This window comes from Marmota marmota, unplaced genomic scaffold, assembly GCF_001458135.2.
Source record: "Marmota marmota marmota unplaced genomic scaffold, marMar, whole genome shotgun sequence".
Taxonomy (NCBI): Eukaryota; Metazoa; Chordata; class Mammalia; order Rodentia; family Sciuridae; genus Marmota; species Marmota marmota.
The window spans coordinates 27,435,045-27,450,486 of record NW_026000037.1 but is presented as its reverse complement, the minus strand read 5'-3'; the positions used below and the strand labels follow the sequence as shown (position 1 = coordinate 27,450,486).

At 37.2% G+C, this 15,442-nt stretch overlaps 1 protein-coding gene across 1 annotated transcript in view; it reads right to left on the bottom strand.

Moving 5' to 3' along the window:
- Thsd7b (thrombospondin type 1 domain containing 7B) overlaps positions 1-15,442 on the bottom strand; it is an 814,215-nt gene that overhangs the window by 31,529 nt on the left and 767,244 nt on the right. The window contains exons 19-20 of the mRNA XM_015479140.2: positions 13,696-13,811; positions 11,477-11,594 (exon numbers count right to left, since the gene is read on the bottom strand). Coding sequence (XP_015334626.1) covers positions 11,477-11,594; positions 13,696-13,811 — 234 coding nt within the window. The remainder of the gene's footprint in view (positions 1-11,476; positions 11,595-13,695; positions 13,812-15,442) is intronic.

Genomic DNA, 15,442 nt, shown 5'->3' with positions numbered 1-15,442 from the left:
TATCAACTGCTATACAGATTATAATTACAATTATGCACTCATTATTAGAACAAAGAATAAAAAGCCATTGAACATTACTTACATAATTTTATGATTGTACTATTGAAAACCCATGTTTCATGACTGACATTTGCAGCTTGATCACAATGCCTTTGGCCTTTGAGGCACTTTTCAGCAATATTCCTTGACCTCCCTTTACTGTCTGGTGGGAAGCCCTCTCCATTGTGTAGCTCCTTTTGTTGTGGGTACACATTCCATTTGTCCCAGAGAGTGATCAACAAATCTCAATAAGCAATGACAAAATACATGTGTTAATGATGGATGCTGACTGATGGAGGGAAGGATTTTTGTAAATGATCAGCTCTTTAGTGAATACTTTTATATTAAGTGGGATTTTGTTTCATGTAGAACTCACAATGATGGAGATTCAGGTAAAGAATATTCAGATGATGGGGACTAGTTGGATATATTTCCCATAGGTTGTATGATTAAAATAAACATTTTATAAATAGCACCTTATAGAATATTTAAAATATAGAAAATGCTTGTTAAAGTACTATTTCATATCAGTTTCTAAAACTCGTCTAGAGTTTTAGAAACTGATATGATATAGCACAATATGGGCAATACTGTTCTTAGCTGTATTTTTCTGGGGTTTATTACTAAATGCACACAAATTGAAATTCATAATTATTCATCCAGTTCCCAACTCACCAAATCATTTACACTCTATCCTGGACTCCTTCTGCCCACAGAGTAAGAGTGAAGCTTATTACCATACATATGCTTGTGCTTCCAAAATGTAAGCAGGCGAATTTCCTTGTCCACTCTCTGGATTTTTTTGGTTTATAATAGGTTTTTCAATAAAAGAACAAGATACAAGTCTAGCCATCTCTAGGAAACTTAGTTCAATGATAAAGATGGACACTATACCTGATAGGCAATGCCAAGTGTTAGGCAGAACTTGACACAAGGAAAACCATTTTTAAACATATTCTCCATCTTAGAGCAAGAGTCATCTCAAGGTCACTCTGACTAAACCCCAGATAATACTCCATCGTCTTGCGAAGAAACCCCAAACACTCCATTATCTAAGAAAGGAAATTGTTATCTGGGACTAGAATCCGGAAAACATATAGTTTATCATGAAGGTGACACCACAAGGACCCTTCCCTGACAACTCCCTAGCAATGGCCTAACTGCAAAATCCCCCACCCACAGCAGAAGACCAATCTCAGTCTCTACTGGGCCTCCCTCTGCAGGTGCTCCCAAATAAATTTGCACATTACTGTGGAGTTGACTCTCTTCTCTTGCTGACTTCTTTCCTTACACCAATAAAATGAAAGAACTGAAGCGGACTTTTTCTCTACTCATCCACTACCTACATAAAGTGTTTTCAATTTAATATAGACTTAAATTATGGTAGGATAAGATTACTATTTGCTAGAAATTCATCTCTCTGAGCCATTTTCTTCCTTCCTTCCTTTCATTCTTTCTTTTTTTGAGAGAAAAGAAAAAGAAGTTTAATAGCTTTGGTAGTAAAGGAGAAATACAAGGGACTTCAGTCCCAGAGTTTGTTATTCTATCTGGGGGACTTGAGAGCTTTTAAAGGTGATTCAAATGCTTCATTCCACAGGGTCTTTGTCCAAAGTTGTAATTCATTTGTTAATTTGGGATATCATCATTTCTTAGTCTATCCTGGAAGTCTGAATTACTTGCTATGGTGGATCACTCTGCTTAGGACAGGACTGTCCTTTCTTTCTTTGGGGAATATAGGTATCTCATTATAAGCAACAGTGACACTGGGTTACTATCTATTAAATTAGCAATAATTACGTGAAATGAAGAAGATAAGTACTATTTCATATCAGTTTGGCAAAACCTGCATGAAAAGCAGACAGTGAAGTGGCATATTAGTTGTAAAAACCCCCAACAGAGAAATGCCAATCCTGAAACTCACACATATTGTTAAAGCACAAGGAGCCAGATTACAGTCTCACTGAATTTAGCAGTCATCCGACTGCACACTAGAGCTCTACTAACAAGGTCTACAAGGAAATTTAAAGCAACTAATGAAAATCTCAAAACAGGTTTAATATTTGTCAAGATTTGTCACTTAGAAATAAAGTGAATAAAAAGATTAGTCACTTAAAAATTGTCTTTTAGAATATGAAAGGGAATCAAATACCATGACAACTGAGCATACTTTTAGATCCAAGCAGCCAGCCACCATGCCCTTTCTAATGACATGGTTTAAACAATAATTCTTTGGCCCTGATGTGCTGTCATTGAATTAGCTTCAAAATGTGTTTTGGAAAATTCTGGACAATTTGGTAAACAATCCAAATTACCTATGTAAGGTAGAGGGGAAAAGGAAATACAAGAATAATAAAATATTTAAGAAGATGTCTACTTAACCTCAGTCTCTTCCTTATCACACATTCTTTCATTCTACTTCCCCTGAGAGTAATTTTCCCTCCCACATGCCATCCCCAGTGTCATGCCAAGTAAGTCACTTCAACAAAACCTCTGTCTCAGGATGTGCTTCAGACATAAAATATTCTTAATATATGATAAACTGAAGCTAAGCAACGTTAAGTTTTGCAAAATCACACAGTTAGAAGGATTGGAACAAAAATTTGGCTTACTCAAAATGCATGTGCTTTCCAATAAACCTCATCTGTTCCATATCATGGACCTTTGCGTTAGGTGTTGAACAAGTTTGAGAACCACACTTAACCCTGCTCTATGAAGTAAACTTGCTCCTGTATTCATACACTTCATATTTTTCTCCAGCAAAAAAAACCGATTAAGATTAATGTACTAACATGTTTCTCCTACAATAACTTTTTATTTGTTCTTGGCTACTCATCAGACCAAATTTTCAAGAACAGTAAAAAGTCAGATTGTATATAAAATGCTCAATTAATTCCATGCAGAACTTTATGCTGGACACGCACTAAAATGATTGAAAATATATTTTTCACTTCTTTTAAAGATTTCTAGAATTTTTATTTAAGTTCAGATTTATTTTAAATGTGTGCCTTGGTGAATATGGATTGAGATCAAGGTTATTTTCTAATGTAAACAGGGTGGAGAAGTCAATGTCTTGATCTAAAAATAGCTCTTAAGCTTGTTTTTGGTATTGTTAGAGATGGTTGGGTCTGGTGGGTTTCCCCTACAGAGGAATTCCTTGCCCTATCTGAAAATTGCTTCAGATACATAGATAACTTTAATTCTGGAGAACATACAACTTAGGCAAGATAAATATTCCATAGGCCATTCAGAACCAACAGACTCTAGACTCAGCCAGAATCATCCCTCCAGAAGTGAGCCTAGTTACTTGAAGAAATAATGAGACAACAGTTTTAGAGCTCAAGATTGACTATGATTTATAGGGGGGTCATATTTTAATGGAGAAAAACTGAGCACCTTTGTCTTTTCTTAGATGTAAAAAATTCCAAACTTCCAGTGGCACAGTGTGTATATGTATATGCATTTTAACTGCTTACCTCCAGTTCTATTCTCAACAATCACATTAGTCCCAGTAAAAACTAGCAAAACTTGATGCAGCACTGTGAATACTTACAAATGGCAGCAATATCCCAATGAGGAGTCCCTATGGGAATCAAGATGAGGTCAGAAAGAATGATTTTGGAAATCTCAGAGCTACCTTCTTTTTAGACAAAACCATCAGAATCACACATTTTCCATCTGTAAGACTAATAGCTATATTTCTAGCAGATGGACTAGATATTAAGCAACTTTTAAATTTTCTTTTAGCAGTGCTAGGATTGCACTCAGGGTTGTACCCTGCCACTGAGTTATAGCCTCTGTCCTATCCAATAATATTGATAATAATATAAGTATATACTTGGGAGACAAAATTCAGAGGAACTTCTTAAAACACCAATATAACTCTACATTCCAATCTAAGAACCATTTTTTTTCTGCTTACCCTTAAATATATCTATAAGTTAAAAAAAATGATAACCCGGGTCCATGTACATAAGAGGTGATTACAGAATGTCAGATACAAAGGGGTATAAAGTGGAACAAATGAGGGCTTTGGAGATACCCAGACCTGGGTTCATATCTAGCCACCATGACTGACAAGCTGTATAATCCTGTACAGATTACTTAATTGTCTATCATCACATTGTAAATTAGGCCTGTACTACAGAGTACTGTTATGAATTATTACTAGCATACCCATGGCATTAATAAGCAGGCCCTTAACCAACAGATATTAAAAAGTAATAACTCTAATATTTCATAAATAAAAATAGTATGAGTTTTGCAAGGGATTAGTGAGCACCCCCAATTCCTACACATGCCGTTGGGAAAGCAGCCTCTAAAGCTCAAATCCTCTGCTTTCTCATCTAGTTCTCTTTTACATTTCATTATTTAGCTTCTTACCGACTTTTCATAGGAATTAATCACTTAATACAGTAAATAAGTTTGAATTGTTATAACTATCAGACTCTGCCCACAGATACCACAGTGACCAAAAATTTGATGCAGATACCAAAAATGAAGCTTACTGACTTGCCCTTGAAATCTGGGGGGAAAAATTCTGGAAATAAAAAGCCATAGTGTATTGGAGTTAATAAATTAGTTTTTCATTATTGGGTAAAACTGATAGAAACATTATGCACCACCTGGGAAACACAAGAGGCAGGCAGGATTATATAGTAGAGAAAAATATTATAAACTCATATATACTGAATTAAAAATATAAAATTAATATAGTCTGAAATTCATAACATTCTTAGAGTCTTATTGGTTAAATAATAATTATGAATAATTCATGATATGCTAAATTTAGGGAGTTCTACATTTCACTGAACTGATGAAAATTGAATAGACAAAGAACATGCCTAATCCAAATATTAAGCTCTTCTACTACAAGCTTTGATCTTTGAAATCTATCTAAAAAGATCCCTTAGTGGAAGCTTAGAATCAGTCTCTCTCTGTCCTGAAATAAATTGGATTCAAACTGTTTCTGACCTTGAAATCTTCAACACAATTAGAAAGTATATGGCAAGCTTCAGGTGTACATTAAAGGGGCAATCCAGATGCTTGGAAAATAAAGTAAGAGGTCATTTCGAAATTTCCCCTCAAATCACTGTAGTTCTGTGAGTTTGATGGTGAAGTGTGGCTCACTGGGTTTTGCCCAAAAGCTCAGTGAATTCATAAACACAGGTAACTATGTGGAGTTTTGCCTTTGATGGAGAAGTAAGCCCAGAGCTGCAGGTGCTGACATCCGACTCCCATGTAACTCACTCGCCCACTTTAATATGACTATGTAAACCGTCATCTCTTCTTGCAGTCTCTGTCCCACTGCTGCAGCCGTTGGAAAAAAGAAAGTGGCTCATACAAAAGACAAGCTGCTGGCACACTGCTTTGAAGAGCCAAGCTGCAGGTGTTTTCCAATGATAGGTTCTTACCTTTCAGCTCCAGAATTTGGTCCCTTAAGAAATAAGTTAATCTATACCACTCATTTCTGCGTTTGATGACTGCTGTTTATTGTTTTCAGGTTGTGCTGGGTGAGGATTAAGATGTGATTTAAATATAGAATTCTCTCATTTTGGAAATATTACCATGGACCACGGGGATGATGATCAGGGAAAAGCAATCAGTGTTTTAAGACCAGAGCAGGAAGGCAGAATCAAGGAAATGTTCACAGCTGGCGAGGTATGACACAACCACAGACTCCCTCAGTACAATCCCAAGGGTAGGAGCTTAAAAAGTCAAGGACCCAGTGTCCTATCTGTCCACCCCCCACTGCCTCCCTTTCTTCTCCCTCCTTCTCTCTCTCTCTCTCTCTCTCTCTCTCTCTCTCTCTCTCCTTCTTTTTTCTTTTTTTTTGTCTTAAATTGAGGTCAGGCAAAAATAAATACAGTTAGAAAAATAGTCATTTCTATATTTGTGCCAGCAGGTCCTAACATAAAGCCTTTAATATAAGAGGTAGCTGGGTGCAGTGGAGCATACTGGTAACACTGGGGAAGCCTCACTCTGGAGGCTGATACAGGAGGATAACAAGTTCAGGAACAGCCTCAGCAACTTAGTGAGATTCTGCCTCAAAATAAATTAAAAGGGCTGGGATGCAGCTCTGTAGTACAGCACCCCTGGATTTAAACCTCAGCACTGGAAAAAATTTTATATATAATTATATATATATGTATATATACACACATATATACACACACACACACACACATATGTGTGTATATATAATATATACATATATATACACATATATTATATATATATCAATGTATGTATATATTGGGTAGACAAAAACTGCTTGTGAGGTTATACCATCAAGCACTCTAGCAAAGAAAAAACTAGTTATAAACACTAAGGCATCATCTTCACATTCAACTTTGGCATAATCATTGCCTCCTTGGGGGTCTTTCTTTCCCTACCCTTCACTCTCCTGCAAGATACTTGTGATTTTCTGCAAGTTTTGGTTTATCATAGCACTCAGCATTTACTTTTGTGTTTATTTACTTGCTCATTTGCTTTCTCTCTCTTGGTCTTCCTACTCAACTTTCCACTAGAACATTCATTTTATGAAGGTATGAATAGAGCTTTGTTCATCTGAAATCTTAACCATTCCATGCATAATATATTCTCAGTGCCAGGGAAGGTGACTTGCACTACAAAAAATCCAAGGAGTAAAGTCACCAGACAATTTGTTTCTCGCATTTCCACTTCTGAAAATGAAATAGGATGCCATTAGGTGCCAGGATAATAGGTGTAAACTTATTAAAACTTTGTTGAATGGAAAAAGGAGCAACCAAATGCATACATACTTGGATGGCTGGAGGGTTTATTAGATATCAGGATTATGAAATGATTTTTGAAACTGTATTATTATATTTAAAAGTTCGGAAGATTAAGATATCCAGAGATCATGAAAGGATTCCCAAGAAGTTATCCTTCCCAACCCTTCAAAACTAGCTAGGGGCTCTTGATGACTGGCCTCATATTTACTTTCTAGTGGACACTATCTAAATGCTTCTCAAGTGCTTTGCGGAACTTGATTTTTCCTAGTAATCGACATTCCTCCCTTAGTCCCTCTGTACCTCAGTTCATTTAATGTCCCTGCTTATAAAATCTTTGATCAATGATTGTCTGTTTATCAGTGTAAGAATTTGAGGAAGTAGAATTTAAGCTCAGACTATACTTGCCTAGATTTCTCCAACAGCGAGATTCAGATTTTGAAGGTTTTGCTTGTTTGTTTCTATTAGCAAACAGGGTCTTGATGAATCCACAACGCTAACACAACTGCTTAAAAATTAAAGTAACATTTAATAATACTAAGTGTATGATTTGCGATGTGTTGGAATAATACAATCCGTCATTTTTTTTGATGTCTTGTTATTACAGTGGCAGAATTAGGGCTTCCAGGTTAAAAAACACACACACACACAATAAACAGATTTTCTATCTATTTGCACTGGATACATTCTTGGGAGGTGAGACCTAAGAACCTACATAATGAGGCAGAGGATGGGAAAACAGCCACTCCAGGGACCGACTGCCTTTGAACTCACAATCCAGTCTGTAAGCTCTAGCCCTGTGTTTTCTCCTATGGTCCAGAACCACCTGGCCAAGGATAAATGTTAAATAAAATTCTTCTAATGTACCAAGTACTATGTACTATGTTTCATCAGAGGTGAAGAGGTCAGTCCATGTAAAATCCAAACAGAGCTTTTGGTTCTTTTATAAACATTAAAACCAATTCAGTTCATGCTCAATAAATGTCATAAGGGTCCTTACCAGGGGTGATGGTGAGATGCCCCTTGCAAGGAAAAGTGTTAGAGTGAGAGGATGAACAATAAGGGTGTAGCTGGAATATAGAGCTTTGGGCAAACAGAGCCAGCAGGGCAGTGGAAGGCAATGGAGACAGAGAAGGAGCAGAGGTGAAATCCTGCAGGTCCTTGGGGAGGGGGACATACTCTCCATTAAAGAACTTTATCTTCCAAATTTTTACATACTACCCTTTCCTGATGGGATAGAAGAAACGCATTCTAGCAGTGACCCTTCAGGACAAGATTGTGGTAACTGGCTATGGGATAACCAGGTGGGGGATCTTTGACAGAGGAACAACCAAGTGCTCTGAGAACAGGCATCTCTAATGTGAGTAACATCTCCCATTTGCCTGTGTCTTCAGTGAATTATTCAATATGACTCTTATTACTTATTTGTTTGCTGTCTGTTCTCCCTCAACCAAATTGTAAGCTCCGTGAATTCAGGAAAACTGTTTTTTTCTTCCTACTGTTGGATCCCCAAAATATAGAACTAGAAACAGAACGTATGTATTTAATGGATGCATAGCAGATGCATGACTAGTGCATCACTAGGAAAACATTTGATCATATTTTCCCTTTTAAAATATTATTCAGCCATGATGAGAGTCCATGTATATTGAGTGGGGTAAAAAGATGATATAGAAAATGGAGAGATAAAGATGACTAAGTCTATGAAAGAATATTTGAAGATCCTAGGGAGTCTTCTTGTAACCCTCTCTACTACTGGTGGGTAGAAAGAAAGAAGTAGAAATTAACATACACTAAACACCCATGCTGTGTGAATTATTATGCTAGATATCTTCATAAGCTTTGTATCACTTAGTCCTCAAACCATAAACAAAGCCTCTGTGTTGGATAGTTTTCTATCAATATAACAAATACTTGAGATTATCAACTTAAAAAGAGAAAAGGTGTTGTATCGGCTCATGGTTTTAGTCTGTGATTGCTTAGACCATTATTTTGGGCCTATGGTGTTATATTATGGTAGAAGCATGTGGCAGAGAAGAACCATTCCCCTCATGACTCAGAAGTGAAAGAGAAGAAGAGGGCTGGGGTCCCATTATTCCCTCCAAGGGTATACTCCCTAAAGATCTCCCACCAGGTGCCACCTCTTCCACCACCTCTGAATAGTGCCACACTGGGGACCAAGCCTTTAACACATAGGCTTTTGGGGTCACTTACAATCCAAACATTAGCAGCCTCTAATGTGTGCATTAAGTCCAATTTATAGATGAAGACACTGAGACTCAAAAGATTAAATCACTTACTTAAACAGCAGCAATTTGTACCTAGTTTTATGCAATTTACAGTGAATGCCTAAATGAAACCCCATTGTTGCCTCTCCAAACAGTGTAGGAGCTATAGATTGACTATTGAAATCTTGGTCCTAAGATTCGTCACATGATTTCCTAAGGTTCTTGCTCCATTTGTATAGAAAAAGGCATATCATTAGGGCATTGCGATTCCCACATTTTTCATTGAAAATGATGTTCTCTGTAAAAAGTAGTCAGTTTCAAACAATAATAAGTGTTGGTGAGGATGTGGGAAAAAAGGTAGAAACTCATATATTGCTGGTGGGACTGCAAATTGGTGCAGCCAATATAGAAAGCAGTATGGAGATTCCTTGGAAAACTGGGAATGGAACCACAATTTGACCCAGCTATCCCTCTCCTCAGTCTATACCCAAAGGACTTAAAAACAGCATACTACAGGGACACAGCCACATCAATGTTTATAGCAGCACAATTCACAATAGCTAAATTGTGGAACCAACCTAGATGCCCCTCAGTAGATGAATGGATTAAAAATGTGGCATATATACACAATGGAATATTACTGAGCAATAAAAGAGAATAAAATCATGGCATTTGCAGGTAAACGGATGACATTCGAGAAAATAATGCTAAAAGTTAGCCAATGCCGAATGTTTTCTCTGTTATAAGGTTACTGACCCATAACGGGGTAGGGAGGGGGAGCATGGGAGGAACAGACGAACTCTAGATAGGGCAGAGGGGTAGGAGCGGAAGGGAGGGGGCAGAAGGTTAGCAATGATGGTGGAATGTGATAGACATCATTAACCAAAGTACATGTATGAAGACATGAATTGGTGTGAATATATTTTATATACAGAGATATGAAAAATTGTGCTCTGTATGTGTAATAAGATTGTAATGCATTCTACTATCATGTATTTAAAAAGTAAAATCAATTAAATATTTTAAAAAGATTTGTTTATAACTGAAGTCCACAAAACTGCATTTCAAAATACATTATTTTAGTATACTTAAAAAATGTTGTCAGTTGTTTTTTTTTTTACCTATAATTTCCAAATATAAATACTGGCTATTTTTTTTTCAGCTCTGCTCTCTTTAGAATTGTGTAGCCATGTTCACATACTAAGTCCTGCCTCGTTCCTGACAATCACAACTAAAACAGAATTATCAACCATCACAGCATATCCATTTAGGAGGAGCTTGAAAATAAGCACATACCCTTGCACTGGTGGCCCAGTCTCAAGACTTCTAGGAAAATGCTTCCAAATATCTGTAGTTGGCATAGATCAAGGTCTTTGTATCCTCTTCTCCCATCTGATTCTATAATTTCTACAAATATCAGCTCTTTCCTTTTCTTCCCCTGCTTGCTGCCTAACCACATATCAGGATTTCTCCTTAAGTCTCTACTTTGAATTTCTGACATTTACTTTATGGTAAATTATTAACCCTATTTCAAGACCAGAGTTCTGTTCTAAAGTTGCTCTGAGCTTTCCTATTATGCTCTTGGCGCTCTCTCTTGTCATGGCCGCCTGTCTTGGCTCTTATTTTAGCCTAGTGGCTGGACTGCCATGTCTTTCCATTTGCCTAGTTTCTGCATATTGATCTACTGCTGAATCCCTTGTCATCATGTGATGTTACATATTGAGGTCCTGAGCCTTATAGCAGTAATAGCTCTCTCTTTGCCAGGGACTCACACTCCTTTTCTTCCTTTTCTGTTGTTAAGAAGTCACTGGCCACCTGGAAACCACATTTCCTTCCCTGTCCACTTGCACTGAGATGGGACATGGACTAAACATTGTCTAATACAGTATGTATGGAAGAGAAGCGTGCAGCTTCCAATTTGGTCCATTAGAGCCTCCATAGAGGCAGCAGATGCCACCATCCAGAGAAACTGGTTATGTTAAAGTGGCAGAACTTCTGTCAACCTGTTCTTGATTGATTTTTTGAAGCTCAAGTGACCCCCTCCCCGTATGTGGGTGGAAAATCAATCTTCTCTCTATTATATTAGGCCACTGGACTTTGGAGGGTTTACATGAAGCAGTGGTCAGTTTCACTAGTATAATACACATGTCGTCCAAATCCACTGAGGTCAACATATTTTTCAACTGGTACAGTTTAGGATCTTCTGAATGAATGTCATCTCATAGGTCCAGCAATCACGTTGGAATTTGTCACTGTTATGAGGTCAGTTCTCAAACCTTTGTTTAGTCCCACTAGTCCAATATGAGACCAGGTTCTGTCTTGCTTCCCCTCTAAATGAGTCTCATTGCCTTCATCTGGCCAACATGCTGTATGGCACTTATCAAGCCTTCACATACTCAAAAATATTTTTTTTAAATCAAATTATTTAGCAAGAACAAACACAGGGAACCAAAATACCTCCTTGGCCACAGGTTTGCGAACACTCTGTCCAAGCCGTCCACACTGAGAGCTGACAGTTGACCACACATTCCACCAAGCAGGGAATACTCATTCTCTGGGGCTTCTCTAAATTAATCTGTAAATGAAAATGAAATACAACTTCACAGGAGAAATCATATAGCTATCAGATAAAATCGCTGTCCTTTTATAGGAAAGACTATTCTTTATTCTGTGATAAATAACTTTTCTATACTTTAGTAGGGGAAAATATCCTTTCTCATATAAATTGGAGGCATTCACAGAAGATGGTTGTCTTAACTTCATGAACAAAATTTTGTCAGTCCAAATTTCTTTTTATAAAACCCTAAACTCTAGAATGGACCTGCTGTTAGGGTGCTGGGAAATCAGAAGGTCACAAGACACGGGAGTCTTCCTGTTGCTTAGTCAGCAAGGAACCAGGAGGACATCTCAATGCTAAATCCAGGCACCCTGGAACGGTCCAAAAGTACATAAAGAGCTTAAAACTAATAGCTGCCAATACTAAAAAATATACATAAAATAGGAATAAATAACCCATCTGGACTCCACAGGCTAAAAAACCCATCATAGTGCTAACTTTGGGACAAACTGGTGGTACCATTTATTTTCTTCTTGTCCTCTGTGAAATCAGCATACAATCAAAATATACATGGTTTCTAGTGACCAATGTAGAAGGGGTCTTAGTGAAAGAATAAATCACTTAAGAAACATGGAAAGAATAATGGAATAACGTGCTGTTCAATCATACATCGTGTGCTTGCTTAATTAGAAAAACTTTGACATTTGACACAGGTTAAGTATTAGTAATATATCCACACCAAGCTAAAATCATTATAATAATTTTATAAAGTTGATTATTATAGCATGATGATGATTTGTCAAGGGTGTACAATAAAAATTACCACAAAGGGATCCATGATTCATTTGTAAACTATAGATAGTCCAGTTAGGGTAATGACTTGGGACCTCTTTAAACTGATATTCTTTAAATATTTGTTGGATATTTGCTATTTGGAAGATAAAAAATGATTTTCTATTAATGAATAGTTTATCTTTCTTAGTATCCAAAGACTTATTATATATACTAAATCTGTATTTGAAATTAATGTAGATGGGTGATTTCTTTCTGAGGCAAACAGCTTAAGAGGCAGATTAAATGAAACAAAATGTTAAATCACTGACACTTGACAGGTAGCACTCTACATTGTACTAAACAGTCCATAATTTCAGTGGGTGAGGCATCCAATTTCAGGTGGTCTGGTCCAGGATGGTGTGCTGGTCAATGACCATGCTGTTGGCATAGAGAATGTGATGTGATAGCGTTTAGGGTTAAGTCAGGATAGTCAAGGAACTTGGTTGTGTTTTATTTTTATTTCCATGAATTTACTTCACCTGTTAGGAGAAATAGGACCAATTTTTATGTTGCCAGTTTGTTACAGAAGTTTCTGTGGCAATTTTAGTTCACTGGCCCCCTGTTTCCAATTTATTCTGAAAATTGCTCCAGTGATTCTTATAATGTGATAACATCTTTATTTGTATTAAACTGACCCTATTGTACTTTTTATTTATATATTGGGAAGGAAATGCCAATTTCTTTGGCACCGGCCTGAATACAGCTTTCTTCCAAATTCCATATAGTTTGTCACAAGGAAAAAGGAGCAATAAAATTTAAAAAATTCAGAACTCTCTAACTTGAAACTTGACAGGGAGGCATTTTATGTAGATTGAAAAGAAAAGTATAATTATGCCATTTATCCAACAATCATTTGCTAATTAAAGTAGCAAAGTGTTCTAACAGCAAGTGTCAATGTCCATTTTACATTCAGGGGACAGTATATATCATATATACAAATTAACTGCCTTCCCATCCCACTCTTTTAACAATGATAAAGTCACCAATGTGAACAGCTTGTTGGCAAGCAAGTAGAGTTAAGCTAGGTGTTCTTGGAGGTTACACACACACACACACACACACACACACACACCACTTCCCCACTACAAAAATGACCATTCTGCATAATTTTTAACAAGTCCTAATTAGTGAGGTCTAATTGTACTTTCTCGTACCTTTCACTGTAACTGAATTTAAGCTAAGAACAGATCAGAGTCTGTCTTCTATAGCAAACATCATAAGGGATGTAGACCAATATTAAGAAAAAGAAAGCACCAGGTGTGTGATCCCAGTATAAATAAGTTACCTGTTCACACTGGTCCATGCTGACGGGCTTGCCGTCACTGCGCACACAGCTCAGCAGGCGGGTCCTGACACCTTGACCGCAGGAAGCATTTTCACTCAGCTGGCATGTGCTCCACTCTATAGGCATAGGATCACCCACACTGAGTTTCAAAAGTATGGCCATGTGAGAACAATGCAACCAATCTTTCATTATCTGCACTGGTGGAGAAGGCTAAGTGCACACATAATCCTAAAACCACTCTCAGGTGACTTTGGAAAGCATCGTGCAATTATTTTATAGTTAAACAAATGAACATAGACACAAAAAGACTAAATAAATGAACACGGGTTACTTTCCTAAGTTTGCCTTCCAGAGGCAGAGAGACAAATGGTTTGTTAGATATCATCTCACACTGGTTGTAGTGGAAGAGAAAAACACTAACCCAGATGGTGAAAGAGAATGAGCTTGGGACCAACTACACTGGGATAATCCAGAGGCAAAATAACCCAGAAATGATGACAATTTCCACAGCCTGAATGTTTATGTCAGCCCCACGGAAACCCAAACCCCACGGTGACAGAAGCAGAAAGCAGAACCTTTGGAAGGTGATTTGGTAATGAGGATTGAAAGCTCATGAATGGGGTTAATTTCTTTGTAAAAGAGGTCCTAGGGAGCTTGTGTGTGCCTTCTACTGTGTGAGAGAGCCAGAAGGCACCATTTATGAGTAAGGGCTCTCAACATCAAGACATCAAATCTTTAAGGCCATCATCTTGGAATTCCCAGTCCCCAGAACTATGAAAAATAAATTTCTATTGTTTATAAGCTATTCAGTCTATGGCACTTTGTTAGAGCAGCCAGAATGGACAAAGACATCAGTCTTTGATGTCAACTTGAAAATGCTTCCAAAGAACAAATCTAATCACCAACTATTTTGTACATTTGATACAGTGTAGACAAGAGAGATGTCCCAGAAAGAAAAAAAAAGGAAAGATAAACAGAAACTCTTTAATTATTCTACCATTAGAGAAGGTTTTACAAATTTGAATAGTCATATTTCAAACTAGACAATAAGAAATAAAAAATAAATTACTCTGTAATTGTTTAGAAAAGAAGATCCTTGACCACACCAATAGAATCTCTTGAAGGAGATGGTCCATATCTGGTAAATGACTAAGAGTTTAATAGGATTAGCAAACTCAGATATAGTAAAGACAGTTATAAAAATATATGCTTCTCCCATAAAGCAAATTTTGCTGTATTTCTGAAAAACTACTATAAAAACCAAGGATCTAAAAAAAAAAAAAAGGAAAAGAAAAAGCCACCACGTCATATTTCACCCATAAAAACAACCAGACAGCTTCACAGCATTTACTGTGGGGTTTCCTATATCAGGAATCTCAGCTGAGTCAATGTGGCCACTGCAGGGAATTTTTTTTTTCAGGAAAGGAGATTACTATGCCTCTGCAGGCATATGGCAGTGTGGTCCTCAGTAATGAATTTGATGCTGAGACTTAACATGGTTCCACATTTTGTGGTTGTTTTTGTACATTTGCTGCTGCAGAGAATGGTAGGTAGCAGATCAATGTAGCTATAGTAGTGCTTTGGTTTTTAGACACTGAGCACTCTGGTACCCAGGAAAACCCCAAGCAGTAGCTGAATAACTAGGTTGAGATTCTCACTACTTTCCAAACATCCCTGACCACTTAGGGCTTGTTCATCTTTTTTGAGACATATGGAGAAAGTATATTAATCTTGAATTTCTGAAATA